The 17,689-nt window shown below is 48.4% G+C and overlaps 1 protein-coding gene across 5 annotated transcripts in view; it reads right to left on the reverse strand.

The window, feature by feature from the left end:
- GOLGA1 (golgin A1) overlaps positions 1-17,689 on the reverse strand; it is a 66,070-nt gene that overhangs the window by 5,185 nt on the left and 43,196 nt on the right. For all 5 annotated transcript variants that reach the window (XM_032251579.1, XM_032251580.1, XM_032251576.1 and 2 more), the window contains 7 exons: positions 16,718-16,813; positions 15,647-15,796; positions 14,867-14,962; positions 6,394-6,483; positions 5,425-5,527; positions 5,134-5,294; positions 4,564-4,707 (listed from right to left, as the gene is read on the reverse strand). In XM_032251579.1, the coding sequence (XP_032107470.1) occupies positions 4,564-4,707; positions 5,134-5,294; positions 5,425-5,527; positions 6,394-6,483; positions 14,867-14,962; positions 15,647-15,796; positions 16,718-16,813 (840 nt within the window). The remainder of the gene's footprint in view (positions 1-4,563; positions 4,708-5,133; positions 5,295-5,424; positions 5,528-6,393; positions 6,484-14,866; positions 14,963-15,646; positions 15,797-16,717; positions 16,814-17,689) is intronic.

Consider the following 17,689-nt stretch of genomic DNA (forward strand, 5'->3'; position numbering starts at 1 on the left):
CAAAAAATTAGCTGGGCATGGTGGCACGTGCCTGTAATCCCAGCTAATTTTTTGTATTTTTAGTGGAGACGGGGTTTCACCATGTTGACCAGGATGGTCTCGATCTCTTGACCTCGTGATCCACCCGCCTCGGCCTCCCAAAGTGCTGGGATTACAGGCTTGAGCCACCGCGCCCGGCCAGAATTCGATTTTTATGCTGTGAACCCCAAGTAGGAAACTTAGGCGAGGATTTACAATTCTCATCACCACTGCTCTCCTGAAATACATTAATAATCTGCAATGCTTATTTTGAAGAGCCTAAATAGATCACAGTTTTTCTGCACAACTCATTTTTAGATAAATAATATAGAAAATAATTTATTTTCTTCGTTTTTTTTTTTTTTTGAGACAAAGTCTCGCTCTGTAGAGACGGGGTTTCACCTTGTTGGTCAGGCTGGTCTTGAACTCTTGACCTCAGGTGATCCACCTGCCTCAGACTCCCAAATTGCTGAGATTATAGGCGTGAGCCACCGTGCCTGGCCTATTTTCCCCCCCTTTAAGAGACAGCATCTCACTATGTGGCCCAGGCTGGATTCAATCTTTGAACTCCTGGGCTCAAGCAATTCTCCCACTTCCACCTCCCAAGAAGCTTGGACTACAGCTGTGCACCACCACACCTGGCTAATTCTTTTATATTTAATTAGTATTATGACCTTTACATTTAATTTATTACACATTCCATACATTCCATTATTCAGTAGACATGCTGAACCCTATTTTCCCAACTAAAAACTTTATAATATAGGAAAAATTTTTTTTGAGATGGCGTCTCACTTCGTAACCCAGGCTGGAGTGCAGTTGCACCATCTCAGCTCTCTGCAACCTCTGCCTCCTGGGTTCAAGTGATTCTCGTTCCTCAGCCTCCTGAGTAGCTGGGATTACAGGTGTACGCCACCACACCCAGCTAATGTTTGGCATTTTTTAGTAGAGATGGGGTTTCACCATGTTGGCCAGGCTGGTCTAGAACTCCTGTCCTTAGGTGATCCACCCGCCATGGCCTCCCAAAGAAGTGAGATTATAGGCGTGAGCCACTGCGACTGGTTTTAAATAAAAATGTATTCCAAGTCTTACAATGGTAATATATCAAAATGCATTCTTCCATGTACCTCCAGTCCATATCACCATTCTTGTGCTGCATGGCTGGAATTGTAAATACATTTTTCACGTATCAGAGTCATCACTGCCTCCTCCAGCTTTCCTGATTGTAACATCTAATGTGACAGGAACTCGCAGGGATGCCCTGTCTATCTGTGTGGCTTCCACTTTAAAACAAAGTGGAATAAGATTTGTTTCCCCAAGCTAGGAATCCCCACTGTTGCTCTTGGGGATGAAATGACTGACTCAGAGAGGACCACAAAAGTGCTCTAACTTCTCTCCTTTGAGGCATTTTCAGTGACCTTCCACACACCCAATTTTGTGATATGGCACCTTGTGGCTTCGATTTCTATTCTCTTGACTGACCATGAGGCTGGACACTGCCCCAAAAGTACATTTGCTACTTTATGTTATTGGCTTCCTGGGTTTTTTTTCACTCAGTAATTCATCTAATAATTAGTGAGTCTCTGTTCTAGGGGCTGGAAAACGGCAATAAAAAAGATAAAAGTTCACACTCAGGGGGGAAAAGATTAATAAACAGACTGGGTGCAGTGGCTCATGCCTGTAATCCCAGCACTTTGGGAGCCAAGGTGGGCAGATCATGAGGTCAGGAGTTCGAGACCAGCCTGGCCAACATGGCAAAACCCCGTCTTTACTACAAATACAAAAGAATTAGCCGGGTGTGGTGGCGGACACCTGTAATCCCAGCTACTTGGGATTGCACTCTAGTCTGGGCAACAGAGCAGGACTCCGTCTCAAAAAAAAAAAAAAAAAAAAGAATAAACAAATCAAATCTGCAGTGTATCAGAGGGTGTTAAGAGGCACAGAGAAAATGCAGCACAGTGAGGGGTGGGGTGCTGGTGGTAAGGCTGGTCAGGGTGGCATAAAGGAAGTGAGGGGGATCAGGGGAAGGCACTTCCAGAAGGAAGGCTCAGCAAGTGCCAAGGCCCTGAGCTGGGAGGGTGCTTGATGGGAGGCGAGGACCCTGGGGCAGAGGGGAGTGGTGAGGACAGGAGGGCTCAGCTGGCAGGGGTGATCAGGGCCACACCACATAGGGCTCGGCAGGGCTCTGCAAGGACTCTGGCTTTCATCAAGAGATACAGAAGTCATGAGAAGTCTAAGAGAGGAGTGACAGGGAAACCAGCTGGAAGTCTGATACATCTTCCAGAGAAGAAACAATGGTAACCTGAAGCAGGTGGCAGCAATGTGAAGTGGTGGATTCTGGGAAGTGTGTGAAGGGGGTGCTGAAGGAATCTGCTAATGGCCTGGATACCGGCAGAGAAAGAACCAAGGCATAGAGGACAATTCCAAGGCTTTTGTCACCTCCTGAGATGGGAAAGGTGGCCGTGGCAGCCAGGGAGCACAGTGAAGCCGAAGTGTGTTTTTGGATGTTTTGAGTTGCAGACACCTTAGAGCTCACATGGAGACAGGTTCATGAGGCTAGTGTCCAGGGAGCTGTCCGGGCTGGAGGCAGGGACGGGGAAGCTAGCTGCACGGAACACAGGTGAGATGGCAGAGTAGGGCAAGCAGTGCAGAGAAGAGGCACGAGGGCTGCCCTTGCACATGGTAGGTAGCAGTGGGAGGGAGACTGGCCCATCAGAGGAGGGGGAAAAGGAGCAGGCCATGGATGGGAGCTTCAGGAGGGGGAAGAGACACCTGTCCAAAGCTGCAGACAGGCCAAGCAGAGGGAAAATTAGGAACTGCCTTCTGGATTTAGCAATGAGGATGTCACTGATGAGCTTGACAAGAGCGTTTTTCTGTGGAGTGGTAGGGGAAAGGCTGAGAGAGATGAGGAGTCGGAATGGAGATGGCAGATGTAGAAAGTTTCAAGTCAGCTCGGGAGGAGAGCAGAGCCACAGCGGCAGGGCAAGGGGGTGTGAGCTGAGGGCTTTCATCAGGCGCCTGTACAATGGCGCACTTCTCAGTGGATGGGACGACTCCAAGAAAGAATGATGACCTAGGCAAGAAGCAGAAAGTGGCTGGCGTAGTACATGGGGAGGTGGGGGAATGGAATATGAGGAGAGGCTGTGGCGTGTCCCTTCTCAGAGAAGTAGGAGGTGGGAGTGCCAGGGCAGGTGAGGCAGGGTTGAGGTGAAGAGAGGAGAGAAGGTAGACATGAAGCTGGGGTGAGGGGCAGAGGGGTGTGAAGGCCCCTGGGATGAAGCGGGGTGGTGGGGAACACTGGCCTGCCTGCAGGACCATAGTCCTGAGCTTCGAGGGGAACTGAATGCCCAGGTGATGCTACTCTCCAGCCAGGTCTGGCTCTGTGGCTGCAGGGAAGAATTGGGTTTAGCCCTAGTTTAACCAGAGCTTGGCTAGGACAGTCTGAGGAAAGGGAGAGAGGCCAGAGGACCGCAGGTGTCAGGAAGGCAGTGGTCCCACGACAGATAAGGTCTCAAAGCTGAGCAAGGAGGCAGGAAGGCAGCATGGCCGGTAAGGCCAGAGGCTCAAGGGAGGGAGATCCTAGGGGCATATGGGAAATTCACAAACAGGCAAAGTGAAACTGTGGGGTTGAGCAATGTGAGCTAAGGTGGTGACACTAGGGAAAAAAACAAGTCAGTCATTGCCAGAAGGGCTGGGATTGAAGTGACTGACAGGGTTGTGAGGGGCCCAGAGGGCTGGGTTTCTGGGATGCTGGCAATGTCCTGATTTGCATAACCACCTGGGGTGGTTACATGGGTTTGCTTTCTGTTAATTCATTTAGGCCCACATTTGTTTTGTATACTTTTCTATGTGTATTTTATATTTCACAGGAAAAGATTAAATGAAAGAGAGAGAGGAAGGAGAGATAATGAACACTTTTCCCCTTTGTAAAAGGGGAAACACACACACACACACACACACACACACACACACACACACACACACACTTAGGGGCAGAATTTCAAGCCAGAGTAATAGTTGGCTGGCATACGAAGCTTCACAGGACACTTGAAGAACCAGGATTAAATGAGAGCCTGCATTTACAGGTGGGAAAGCTGGAGGGTCAGGGGTGTGGACCATGACATTTATTGAGCCTCTACCAAATACCAGAAAGTTTATACAGTTTACAGGACAGTTAGCAAATACCCTCATTTTATACCCCCCTCTTCCCACCCAAACAAACCCTTAAAGGCTGATATCAGTGCTGTCCTGCCACAGCTGTAGAACGGAAGTACAGAGGAAAGGGGACTGTCACTATGGCCTGGCTGGGACAGCAGAGCTGGCAGGGAACACACAGGCTTGCAGCTGCCCAAGCTAGATACTCGGCCAGTTTTCCAGGTGGTGGGGAGAAGAGGACAGTGCATGACGGATGGAAGAGCAGGGGATCATGGCTCCCAGGAGGTTCAGGGGGCACCACAAAACCCTCCAAGGATGGCCTGGGTCATTTTAGGCATGAGGGCAGGGACCGGGTGGAGACAGAAACAGACATGTAAAGGGCATCCTCACCTTGTTCTTCTCCAGAAGTTGCTGCTCCAAGTCCTGTTTTTCCTTCTGTAGCTGTGCAAGTTCCACAGCCCCAACCTCACCATTTGGTGTTCTTCTTGCAGCAGGAAGCTGGAACACAGGGTCCTGCATGGCCCTCGAGGTGACCTACAAGGTGGTGGCAGCCAGTTGAGAGCCACGACAGGTAAGGTCAAGCTGAGCCACAGGTGTACAGGGAAGGGGAGCCAGACTCATCCCTCAGGTGTGGCCTAGTGTGCTCCAATAGGCAACTGGCCACGAAGCAAATTCCTGGAGAAGATCCAATGCCCAGTGCCCACAACTATCACACAACTAGTCTTTGCTGGGATGAAGGGGCTTGCTCTCCACCTGCCTACTGACAAGGGCGCCATCTGTGACGGCCTCTTCAGGCCTCACAGCCTCCTAGCCATATGAGTGCCTCCCTCAAAGAAAAGCCCCTACATGCAGGGCAGCGTGCTGCCCACCGTGTCTCCCACTGCTGCCTCCTCAGGGGACACTCTCAGCACCTGCCCTGCATCTTGCTGTAGCACCCATGCAGGTGCAGCTGGCACTTACCTGCGGCTCGCTGACTGAGAGCACTTCTGCCTGCAATGAGCCCCGCAGCCTCTGCAGGTCCTCCGGCTCCATGGCGGCTGCAGCCTCCTCCGCCCTCAGGGTCCTCAGGGCCTCCAGCTCAGCCTGCAGCTGGTGCATCTGCAGCAGGGCAGAGTTGTGACCTAGGTCGGGGAGGAGGTGGGGGGCGCATGTGAGCCCAGTGATTCCATGCTGCTTGGTGGCAAGGTCCTCACAGGGCAGGCTGCTGGGCCTGAAAAGGAGAATAGGCTCGGCCAGGGACAGACTCCTCACCTCGTTCCAGCTGCATAATCTCCTGCTCTTTCTGGAGAATTGCTTCCGTTTTTTCCTGCAGATTCTGTTCCTTCTCCTCTAGTATGGCTGTCAGGTTAGCTGCCTTGGAGACAAAAATCAACGAGAGAAGGTTGCCAGCAGTGACCCTATCTCCCCACAGAAATCTCCACTTTCCTGCTATTCGGGGTCTACCATGAATCCCTCCCTGAAGTCCACGACCCAGAACAAAGCTGCAGCTAAGCTCTGTTCCTATGTACGTGCACAAATCCATTCTTCCTGGCAGGGGCCCTGCACAGGGACAGTCACCTCCCACTGCCCCACTGGCCAACAGTGGGTCAACCAGAGACGTGGCCGTTCTGCCCAGCCCAACAAACTGGCATAACTTCCGCTTCCTGAGCACCTGCAGCATGCCCAGCACTAGGCCGCATCAGATGTGTTACCTCATTATATGATAGTTTCCCAGAGGTGTAAGCAGAAGGACTAGAGTCCTCATCAGAGGAGGCTCAGCTTTGTTAAGGACCAACCGAAGGCCTAGAGCCACTTAACTAGAAGCTCTGGGGTCAGGCTCAAAGTCTACCTTCAAGGGGGGCTTTCCCATACTTCCTGCGGAAAACTCAACCCAACCTTATGTAGCCTCTGGGGCAGGTGGGCAGTGATGGGTCACCTCACAGAATTAGAGCCCAGCAGATCCCTGGGCATGGACCAATTTCCAGGTAACGTTTATAACTAAAAACTCACCATGAAACATCAAAAAGGGCATCCTACAGGGTGAGGGTTTCTTTATAACATTTGTCTTGCAGCTTCCAAGAGAGCACAGGGGCCCACGTGGCTGACTGCTTTCCCTGAGCCCTGTGTCTGCAACCCCTACCCTGGAGAGACAGGGCCTCTCTGACAGTCCCACAGCAGGACGGGGCCTGCTGCTTGTGAGATGGCAGGGGGACATCCTCCTCAGTGTGAAACAGGGCGCACCTGCTGCTGGAGCTCTTCCCTTTGCTTCCGCACCTCCTCCAGGGCTTGAGCCATCGCCACACTCACAATTTCTCTTTGGCTCCATTCTTCCTACAATGCAGAAAACCGCCGAGCCCCAAAACTTAGTTCACAGTTTTTTAGCTGTACACCATGCAAGAAGCCCAGCAGACAGGGCACGGCTTTGCAGAACCAGACCAACATTCTTCCCACTTCCCCAGGGTCCCAGCTTGGCCCCTCCCTGCCATGCCTTCATTGTCCCTTTCAGAGCTGTCCTGGCAGGCAACCCACCGATTTCTCTGGAAATGGAACACCACTGAGCATCAACTATCCCACAAGCACCCCCGCCAGGACCCACACCGAGGCTAGGGGCCCATCCTTGAAGAGCTGGTCTAAGGCCATTAGCCAAGAACAAGAAGTCAGACTCACATGCCACATGAGTGGAGTAGGGGACTGGAACAATTAGTTACGGAAAGAAGAAGCAGCAATGACTGGGCACAGTGGCTCCCACCAATAATCCCAGCACTTCAGGAGGCTGAGGTGGGAGGATCACTTGAACCCAGGAGTTTGAGACCATCCTGGGCAACAAAGCAAGGACCTGTCTCTATAAATAATAAGAAAAATTGGCCGAGCCTGGTGGCACATGCCTATAGTCCACCTACTCAGGAAGCTGAGGTGAGAGGATTGCTTGATTCCAGGAGGTCAAGGCTGCAGGAAAATGGATTCCTTCAAACGTCAGCTAGTGAGGGGCTAGGCTGGCAGATAGAACTGAGTCTGTGTGGCTCCAAAGCCTGTGCTAGTGCCTCAGAGCCTCATAAGATCCAGCACTGTGGGAGGCAGGCTTGACAGTGCCTGCTCAGGTTCACTGTGGCACAAAGCAAGGCCTGCAGCTCGCAGCAACCACCAGGCCACCCACGCACGGCTGCCTCTGCCCCTGGGGATGCTTCTCCAGGATAGGCTTAGGGAACGGCTGCTGTGAAGAACATGGATAAAAACAATTCTAAATATATGTCCACCTAATAGCAGCACATCAAAATAAACGAAGCAAAGACAAGTAGTACTAAAGGAATAGAGACAAATCCACCACCCTAGTGCAAGATTGACCACACCCTTCTCAGTAACTGAAGGAACAAGTCGACTGTTAAACTAAATATGGCCTTGGTCCATCTCACCTAGAGTTTAGCAATTTTATTCACCTTCAAATTGACCACCTCAGGCATCAGCAGTCTTTGCTATTACGAGAGGGTCCCATTCATTTTCTTTTTCCCTTTCCCTTTCTTTCTTTCTCTCTCTCTCTCCCTTTTTGAGACAGTTTCACTTTTGTTGCCCAGGCTGGAGTGCAATGGCACGATCTTGGCTCAATGTAACCTCTGACTCCTGGTTTCAAGTGATTTGCCTGCCTCAGCCTCCCAACTAGCTGGGATTACAGGCATGTGCCACTATGCCTGGCTAATTTTTATGTTTTTAGTAGAGACGGGGTTTCACCATGTTGGTGAGGCAGGTCCCGAACTCCTGACCTCAGGTGGTTCACCTGCCTTGGCCTCCCAAAGTGCTGGGATTACAGAGGAGTCACCGCGCCTGGCCCATTTTCTTTTTTTTTTTTCCCCTAGACGAAGTCTCGCTCTGTCACCCAGAGTGGAGTGCAGTGGCGTGATCTTGGCTCACCGCAACCTCCGCCTCCTGGGTTCAGGCAATTCTCCTGCCTCAGCCTCCTGAGTAGTTGGGATTACAGGCACGCGCCACCATGCCCAGCTAACTTTTTTGTATTTTAGTAGAGACGGCGTTTCACCGTGTTGACCAGGATGGTCTCGATCTCTTGACCTCGTGATCCACCTGCCTCGGCCTCCCAAAGTGCTGGGATTACAGGCTTGAGCCACCGCGCCCGGCCCAATTTTTTGTATTTTTAGTAGAGATTGGGTTTTACCATATTGGCCAGGATGGTCTCGAACTCCTTGACCTTGTGATCTGCCCACTTCGGCCTCCCAAAGTGCTGGGATTACAGGCATGAGCCACTGCGTCTGACTCCCATTTTATTTTCTATTTCATTAATTTGTATGCTTATATTTATAATTTATTCCTTGAGTTTGATATGTGCTTTTTTCTGACTTTTTGAGATGCACACGTGGCTCAGTTTTCAGGCTTTCTTCTTAAGAGATGCCATTGAGGCTGAAATTTCCTTCTACGCACTGCTTTAGTTATACTCGACCACTTTTGATCAATAGTATTTATGAAATCACTTATTTCAAAAAATATATATATTTTTTGAGACAGAGTTTTTCTCTTGTCTCCCAGGTTGGAGTACAATGGCACAATCTTGGCTCACTGCAACCTCTGGCTGTCGGATTCAAGCAATTCTCCTGCCTCAGGTGCCTGCCACCATGCCTAGCTAATTTTATATTTTTGGTAGAGATGGGTTTCACTATGTTGGTCAGGCTGGTCTCAAACTCCTGACCTCTGGTGATCCACCTGCCTCAGCCTCCCAAAGTGCTGAGATTACAGGGGTGAGCCACCAAGCCCAGCATTATTTCAAAATATTTTATTTTATTTTAATTAATTTATTTATTTTTGGAGATGGAGTCTCACTCTGACACCAGGCTGGAGTGCAATGGCACAATATCAGCTCACTGCAACCTCCACTTTCAGGTTCAAGTGATTCCTCCGCTTCAGCCTCCCAAGTAGCTGGGATTACAGGCATGCACCACCATGCCCAGCTAATTTTTTGTATTTTTAGTAGAGACGGGGTTTCACCATGTTGACCAGGATGGTCTCGATCTCTTGACCTGGTGATCCACCCGCCTCGGCCTCCCAAAGTGCTGGGATTACAGGCTTGAGCCACCGCGCCCGGCGTTTTCTATGTTTTTTACATAGAAATTTTTATGTTTTTCGAGACGGGTTCTTGCTCTATCACCCAGGATGGAGTCCACTGCTGTGATGATAGCTCACTGCAGCCTCGACCTTCTGGGCTCAAGAGATCCTCCTGCCTCAGTCTCCTGAGTAGCTGGGACTACAGGTGTATGCCTCGATGAACTGTGATGAAATCATCACCATAATAAAAATAGTAAAAATACCCATCCCCCAGAAAGCTTCATGTCCTTCTGTAATTTACTGTACTAATTTCAGTTATTCTATTTTTCAGGTCTAAAATTCTATTTGATTCCTTTTTTAAAACTGCTGTCTTTTATTGTAACTATAATAAAATAAAACTATTCCACATCTTGCTGAAATTTTTAATTTTGTCTTTTATCTCCTTAAACATAGTAAGCATACGATACCTGAGCTCTTGTGTTTCTTTTGTTCGTATTGTTTTTTATTTTTATTTACCTATCTTTGATTTTGTTTGCTTTTTCTAGTCACCCTGGAGCACTAATAACCTGGGATCACTTTAATCCAAAATTAGCTAATGGGCTTTTTCTGGGCCACCCCGCCGTTCAGTTAGTGCAATCAAAGCTGGGGGCAGGGTGTGGGCTAACCTTACTTCTGGTATGCAGTCCTGTGGCGTGCCTAACCAAAGCTTTCAGGATCTCCCAGGCTGGATCCAAGGTTTAATTAAAACTAAGTCCATTTTTTATTCCCCTAACTCTGAGAAACTATGAAAAATTAGATAAACTTCCAGCCTCTTCAGGATCAGCAGATACAACCAGGGCAAAAGCTGCTTTGTATGCTGAACTTCCATCTCTGGGCGGGGTTGGCCATTTACCTCACTGTCTCGTAGGCTCCTCCAAGCAGATGTTCTCTCATTTTGGCTAGTTTTTCTGGCAGTCCTCAGCGGGTGAGCTGGTCTGAATTACCCAATGTGCCTTTACTGCAAGTGGAAGCATCTCTCCAGTCTCATCTTAAGCTGCTCTGGTCAACCATGTCCCCCCACGACCCTACAGTGACTATTCTTCCCAGCGCTGCCGACAAACTCAGTCTTGCCAAATAGAATGGTCAGCTCTGTCTTCTTTCTTGACCAGCTGGCAGCATATGACAGAGTTCGCTACTCAGTCCTCCTTGTAACGCTTTCTGCCCTGAACTTCTAGAGCCCCCCATGCTCCTGCTTTTACCACTCCTACCTGCGGCTCCTTTGGCGTCTTCTCTGTTGGCCCCTCCTTTTGTTCTGAGCCTCTGCCTGCTGGTGTGGCCCTTGCCTTCGCTTTTGACCCTCTTCTCTATCTATACTCACTGATAGGCATTTGGCTGTAATTGTGCCTATGAGCTATGCTGATTGATAGTTTCCTAATTTAAAGGTTGTTTATTGTTATTTTGTTTTGTTTTGTTTGAGATAGGTTTTTACTCTGTCATCCAGGCTGGAGTGCAGTGGTGTGATCCTGGCTCACTGCAACCTCTGCCCCCTGGGCTCCCAAACAGCTGGGATATAGGCACACAAGTTTCCTAATTTATAGATCTACTCAGAATCTGCTTTGATTTCCAGACTTGTCAGCCTACAGACAACCAGATATGCCTGTTGGGTGGGCCTCTGAAGCTCAACATGTTCAAAATGGAATCCACTCTTGACATACCTCCCTGGACCCCCATCTCAGTGAATGGTACATACCCTATTCATTCAGTTACCCCAGTGGTTCTCTGCCAGCAGTGCTTCTGCCCCCGTGAGACATTTGGCAATGTCTGGAGACACTGTGGTTGTCCTAAGTGGGGTTGCTACTGACATCTAGTGGGTGGATGCTCCTAAGCAGCCTATCATGAACATCTGCAGCAAATACAACAGAGAACCTCCACAACACAGAACCTCCACAACACAGAACCATCCACAACACAGAATCTCCACAACAGAGACCATACCCAACACAGAACCATCCACTACAGAGAACCATCCCCAACACAGAACCATCCCCAATACAAAACCATCCCCAACACAGAACCTCCACAACACAGAACCATCCACAACACAGAACCGCCACAGCACAGAACCATTCCCAACACAGAACCATCCACTACAGAGAACCATCCACAACACAACCTCCACAACACAGAACCATCCACAACACAGAACCATCCACAACAGAGAACCATCCACTACAGAGAACCATCCACTACAGAGAACCATCCGGCCTCAAATGTCAATAGCACTGAGGTGGAGAAACTCTTGAGTTATACAAACCAAACCTAGATGTCATCTACAATTCCTTTCTTTCTCTCATTCCTAAGTTCTAAAAGCTCCATCTGAAGTAGGGCATGGTGGTTCACGCCTGTAATCCCAGCACTTCGGGAGGCTGAGGCAGGTGGATCACTTGAGGTCAGGAGTTTGAGACCAGCCTGGCCAATATGGTAAAACCCTGTTTCTACCAAAAATACAAAAATTAGTCAGGCAAGGTGGCACATGCCGATAGTCCCAGCTACTCGGGAGGTGAAGCAGGAGAATTGCTTGAACCCAGGAGGTCGAGGTTACAGTGAGCTAAGATCACTCCACTGCACTCCAGCTTGGGTGACAAAGCAAGACTCTGTCTCAAAAACAAAAAACAGACAAAAAAACTCCATCTCTAAAATAAATCCTGATCTGAGTCCTTCTTCCCAAGTCCACCACTAATGTGCTAGTTACTCCTGGCCTAGATTCCTAAAAAGTCTCCTAAACAGTCTTCCTGCTTCTGCTCATGCCTCCCTTACTAAACATTCTTCACAGGCAGCCAGAGAAATCCTTTCTTTTTATTTATTTATTATATTTTTCTTTTTTTAAAAATGGGGTTTCACCATGTTGGTCAGGCTGGTCTTGAACTCACGACCTCAGGTGATCTGCCCGCCTTGGCCTCCAAAGTGCTTGGATTACAGTCATGGGCCACCACACCCAGCCAAGAAATCCTTTTTTTTTTTTTTTTTTGAGACGGAGTTTCACTCATGTTACCCAGGCTGGAGTGCAATGGCGCGATCTCGGCTCACCGCAACCTCCGCCTCCTGGGTTCAGGCAATTCTCCTGCCTCAGCCTCCTGAGTAGTTGGGATTACAGGCACGCACCACCATGCCCAGCTAATTTTTTGTATTTTTAGTAGAGACGGGGTTTCACCATGTTGACCAGGATGGTCTCGATCTTTTGACCTCGTGATCCACCCACCTCTGCCTCCCAGAGTGCTGGGATTACAGGCTTGAGCCACCGCGCCCGGCCGAGAAATCCTTTTAAAAGAAAACTTCTCATGTCACTTGCTTAAGACCTGCCATGGCTGCCTAGGAGCGGTGGCTCACCCCTGTAATCCTAGCAGTTTGGGAGGCCAAGGGAAGTGGATCTCTTGAGCCCAGGAGTTCAAAACCAGCCTGGTTAACATAGCAAGACCCTGTCTCTACAAAAGAAAAATTAATACATTAGTAGGGTGTGGTGGTGCACACCTGTAGTCCCAGCTATTCAGGAGGCTGAGGTGGGAGGGATTGCTTGAGCCTGAGAGGTTGAGGCTGCAGCCAGTTGTGATCACACCACTGCATTCCAGCCTGGGCAACAGAGCAAGACCTTGTCTCAAAAAAACAAACAAAAAAAAGACCTGCCAGGGCTGGCTTCCCATGATTCTTTCAAATGCCTATGTCCCTCCTCACCACCAGCCATGCTCTCCTCCGGCCACTAGCTATAGCCACACTGGCCTCTGTGCTATTCTTTGAACAGACCAGACTTTGTCTTGCCTCAGAGCCTTTATATTTGCTATTTCTTCTGTCTGGAATATTCCTCCTCAAATATCCACATGGCAGGCCCTTCTGCCAGCATCAAAGCCTTCCCTAACTCCACATAGAAAAGAACCCTCTCTTTGTTTCTGAGCCAATGTAGAAATAAAAAAAAAAAAAAAAAAAAAAGAAAGAAAAGAGCCCTCTCCTCCCACACCTCCCCATGGGCTGTCCTTGTCCTGCTCTATTTTCTTTCTTTTTTTTTTTTTCTTTCTTTTTTTTTTTTTTCTTTCTTTTTTTTTTTTTGAGACAAAGTGTTGCTCTGTCACCAGGCTGGATTACAGTGGCACAATCTCAGCTCACTGCAGCCTCTGCCTCCTGCGTTCAAGCAATTCTCCTGCCTTAGCCTCCCAGGTAGCTGGGACTACAGGAATGCATCACCGCACCCAGCTAACTGTTGTATTTTTAGTAGAGACTAGCTTTTACCATGTTGGCTAGGCTGGTCTCGAACTCCTGACCTCAGGTGATCCACCCACCTTGGCCCCTCAAAGTACTAGGATTACAGGTGTGAGCCACCGCACCTGGCTCATTGCTATTTAATACATCCCAGCACCTACAATGATGCCTGGCACTTACAGATACTTAAATGTTTGTTGAAGGAATGCATAAAAAAAATCTGACTCCAAAGTCTATGCTTCTCACAATGCAATGCTATTGCATTAATATCTGCATCACTCATCAGATCTGATTACTGGAAGCTTACTAGGTGCAGGCATTCAGCTACGGATGCTCTCAGAGATCGCTGCCAAAGGATCCATAAAATCTTTGAGTCATGACCAAGCCGGGCAAGTACTACAATGTCCCAGCATCCAAGGTGCTTTGAAAGGGGCCAGGGGAGTCTGGGGGCATATAAGTAATTGACAGAATCTTTCCTCCTCTTTATGTTTAGGGAATAAAACAGGCATCATCTGATTAAAGCTCCAAATCTGCAGAAGAGAAAGTATAACAATCCAGCAGATTGTTTCTTCATTTCTGTACATGGTTCCTGATATAAATAAACAAAACAAAGGTCCTTATCATCTTTTTTTTTTTTTTTTGAGATGGAGTCTTGCACTGTTGTCCAGATTGGAGTGCAATGACGCAATCTCGGCTCACTGCAACCTCCAACTCCTGGGTTCACATGATTCTCCTGCCTCAGCCTCCCGAGTAGCTGGGATTACAGGCACACACCACCACACCCGGCTAATTTTTTGTATTTTTATTTTATTTTATTTTTATTTTTTTTTTTTGTTTGTTTTTTTGTTTTTTCTTTTTTTTGTTTTTTGTATTTTTTGTATTTTTAATAGAGATGGGGTTTCACTATATTGGCCAGACTAGTCTCGAACTCCTGACCTTGTGACCCACCTGCCTCGGCCTCCCGAAGTGCTGGAATTACAGGTGTAAGCCACCGTGCCTTTTAACATCTTTTAAAGTCTTGCTTAATGGTCTCCCTGGCAGTATCAGCCAGAGCAGTGTTTTGACAGCATGACTTTCAAGCAGCTGTTGATGCCAGAGGAAGGGCTGGCCTTTGTGTCAGGTGGAAAGGATCCACTGGTCCACCTCCTAGGTGGTAGGGTGAAGTCAGACTAGCACCACCTCTAACCAACTATGCAACTTGCACAAATGGTCTATCCTTGGAACCTCAATGACATTAACTGCCAAATAAGCGTAATTCTTCTTACTGTCCTGGATCCCTGAGAGAACTTAATGAAGTGGCAATTTCTGGCAGATGCCTAACAGAACTATTGAACATATGCTAATTCTATTCCTCCCATACTGTAAGTATGAGAAGTGGGGCACTCCAAATCACATGTAAAAACATGAACGCTTTTGTGAAACACTGATTCAGTTAGATAAATACCTTCAGCTTCTTTAGTTCAAACTGGTGATGTTGTAAAGCACGTTCACATTCACTCCTGCTTTCTTTAAGGGCTGCATTTTCTTGCTCCAGTTGTCTCTGCCAATTTAGAAGAACATACATAAAAAGAAAAGTCTTCACTACCATATTTCCCTCGGGCACAGGGAGCATGGACCAGGAAGAAGAAGGTATAGAGAGGAACAACATACATTTTAAAATCTAATAGGAAGAAGGAGAGGGGACTGGTAAGAAAGCAGGAAGTCCCTGGGGGGCCTAAGGAAAAAGAAAACTGTTTTGAGTTCTGTAAAAAGCGGTCTTTTTACATCTAGTCTCATGAGCAGGTTGTCTCTGGAAAGATAAGAACTGCTCTCAGTGCAGTGCCTCACAACTGTAATCCCAGCACTTTGGGAGGCTGAGGTGGCAGATCCCTTGAGCCTAGGCATTTGAGACCAGCCTGGGCAACATAGTGAGACCTTGTCTTTCCAAAAAATAAAAAATTAGTGGGCTGTGGTGGTGCATGCCTGTAGTCCCAGCTACTCTGGAGGCTGAGGTAGGAGGATCACTTGAGTCTGAGAGGTTGGAGTTGCAGTCAGCTGTGATCATGCCACTGCACTCCAGCCTAGGTGACAGAGTGGGACACTGTCTGAAAGAAAAAAAAAAAAAAGCACTGCCCTCTAAAGTGGTACCCTCATGCAGAGAGAGTGCTGCGCTGTCGAGCACACTGACTTTGCTGTGCAGGACCCTGGTGCTCCTGGGGCCAACCTCTCTCAGCTCTTCACTCACCATCCCTTGCTCTGCGGTGGTCTGGTCAGCTGCCCGTGCTCTCTCCAGGGCCACAATCTGGGCTTCTAGGGCCTGGGTGCGCTCCGCGAACTGCTGCTCCAGAACAAGGGCCTGCTGCTGCACACGGCTGCTCTCCTGGCTGGCGGCAGCCTGTGGGGAGACCGGAGGATGGTCAGTCATGGTAACACTGGTTTCCAGTGGGGGACCTCAGTCTGGACCTTGGTGAAAAGATGGGTATCCAACAGAAACAACTCTCTCCTGACCCCCTCCTCCCTAGTGTTGCTGAGCTCCCTGCTGCAGACTCTGCTTGTTGGAGATGGAGTCTTGATGTCTTCACTCCATCCTCAAGTTGTGTGGGGACAGCTCTGGGCACCAGCCAGCCCTTAGACACAGGCCTCCTTCACACTACTCAGTGTTGCCTTGGTGGCTGTGGCTTTCCCTGGGGAGGCAGTATAATATAGTAATGAAGAACAGGGCTTTGACACGAGAAACATGTGGGTTTTGCCATCTACTGGCTGCAAGCCTGTGGGCTACTGAGCCAATCCTTCTGAGCTGGCCTCGTCTACAGGATGAGGATGACAGCGCATACTTTTCAGGTCTCCTGCAAGCACTAAACGAAAACACGTGCACAGCACTGAGCCCAGTGCCTGGGACATGGCGAATATGAAATACACACTGGCTGGTTTGATTTCCCCACCTTCCAACTTGACACCAAGCCCTGGCCATCCTCTCCCCAGAGTCTGGGCTTGTTCTCCCTGACCCTGATTGCAAGTTGAGGTTTGACTTCTAGTGGAGCTGCCACCTCTGACAGCCCCAGGACTGGGCTGGACCTGAAGGTGGGATGTCAGGTGGAAAGGAGCAGCTGGTCTACCACCCAGGTAACTCAGGCCCACCAGTAGGTCCTGACTCCCTCCACCCCCTGCTGCCGGCCTGTTCATATCCAACATAGGAACTGTATCTATGGGCAGGCCCAGGTACCCTTGCCGAAGTTGGGAAGGAGTTTGGGGCATCTGCAAAGGCCTGGAGAGAGAGCATTAAGGGCCTGAATGCAGCAGCTCCAATACCACTTACGAGTTCCTGTATCTGAGCTTCCTGAGCAGTCACAACGGCCCTGCTCTGCTGGAGCTGCTCCTCAGAGGCCTGCAAGGTCCGCTCCAGTTCTCTTACCTGAGAGGGAAGCAGAAGCATTCTTTCTGTTCACAAGAAGCTGAATAGTGGTAACAAATGGCTTTAAAATGCAAAGCAATTTAAATAATAAAACAGGCACATTATATAAAAATGTAACCTGAGAAAAAAGATACCCCGTAAGTCTACCATTATAAAACACTAGCATTCTAATGTATTTTCTTACAGTCTCTTTTAATGACTTTTGTTTATAACTTTACATAGTTTTAATAAGACAATGTAAAGTTTTATCTTTTCCCTACTCCTAAACATCCTTCTGTCTGCATGTAATCTTTGGACTCAGATCATTATTTCCTTAAGAGTGTTTTGTAATTTACTGACCCATTTGCCTACTGTGCTGGCTACTTAGGCTGTTTTTCCATCTAAAATAATGCAGCAATTAACATCCCAACTATTTTTTCACATGGTTTGAATGATTTCCTTAGGACTGAGTCCCTCAAGTGGGATTACTGCTCACAATATAAATTCAGGACTTACTCATTCTACAAATACTGAACAAGGCTGACTCCATACCACGAACTGCACCAGGGCACAACGCCAATGCAGTGAGTGGGACAGATGCAGACTTGCCCTCAGGGACTCACTGTCTACTACTGAGTTGCACTTGGCTCTCCAAGATGACAATTTTACCGGATTCAAGCTGTATCTGTGAATTTCTCTTATAAAGCCTTCTTATTGCTGAATAAGGTCTGGCCTTGGGGAGCTTTATTATTAAACATAAGCACAAGGAAGGCTGCATGCAGGTTGGTGAAGGAGAGGCAGACACACAAGGAGAGAATGTTTTTAAGGCCCAGGCTCCTCACATACATTCACATGTTAGATTTAACTGAAATGATCCCATAACAAAAGGGCTACTAG

The sequence above is a fragment of the Sapajus apella genome, unplaced genomic scaffold, assembly GCF_009761245.1.
Source record: "Sapajus apella isolate SASKATOON/1434 unplaced genomic scaffold, GSC_monkey_1.0 scaffold76, whole genome shotgun sequence".
Lineage (NCBI taxonomy): Eukaryota > Metazoa > Chordata > Mammalia > Primates > Cebidae > Sapajus > Sapajus apella.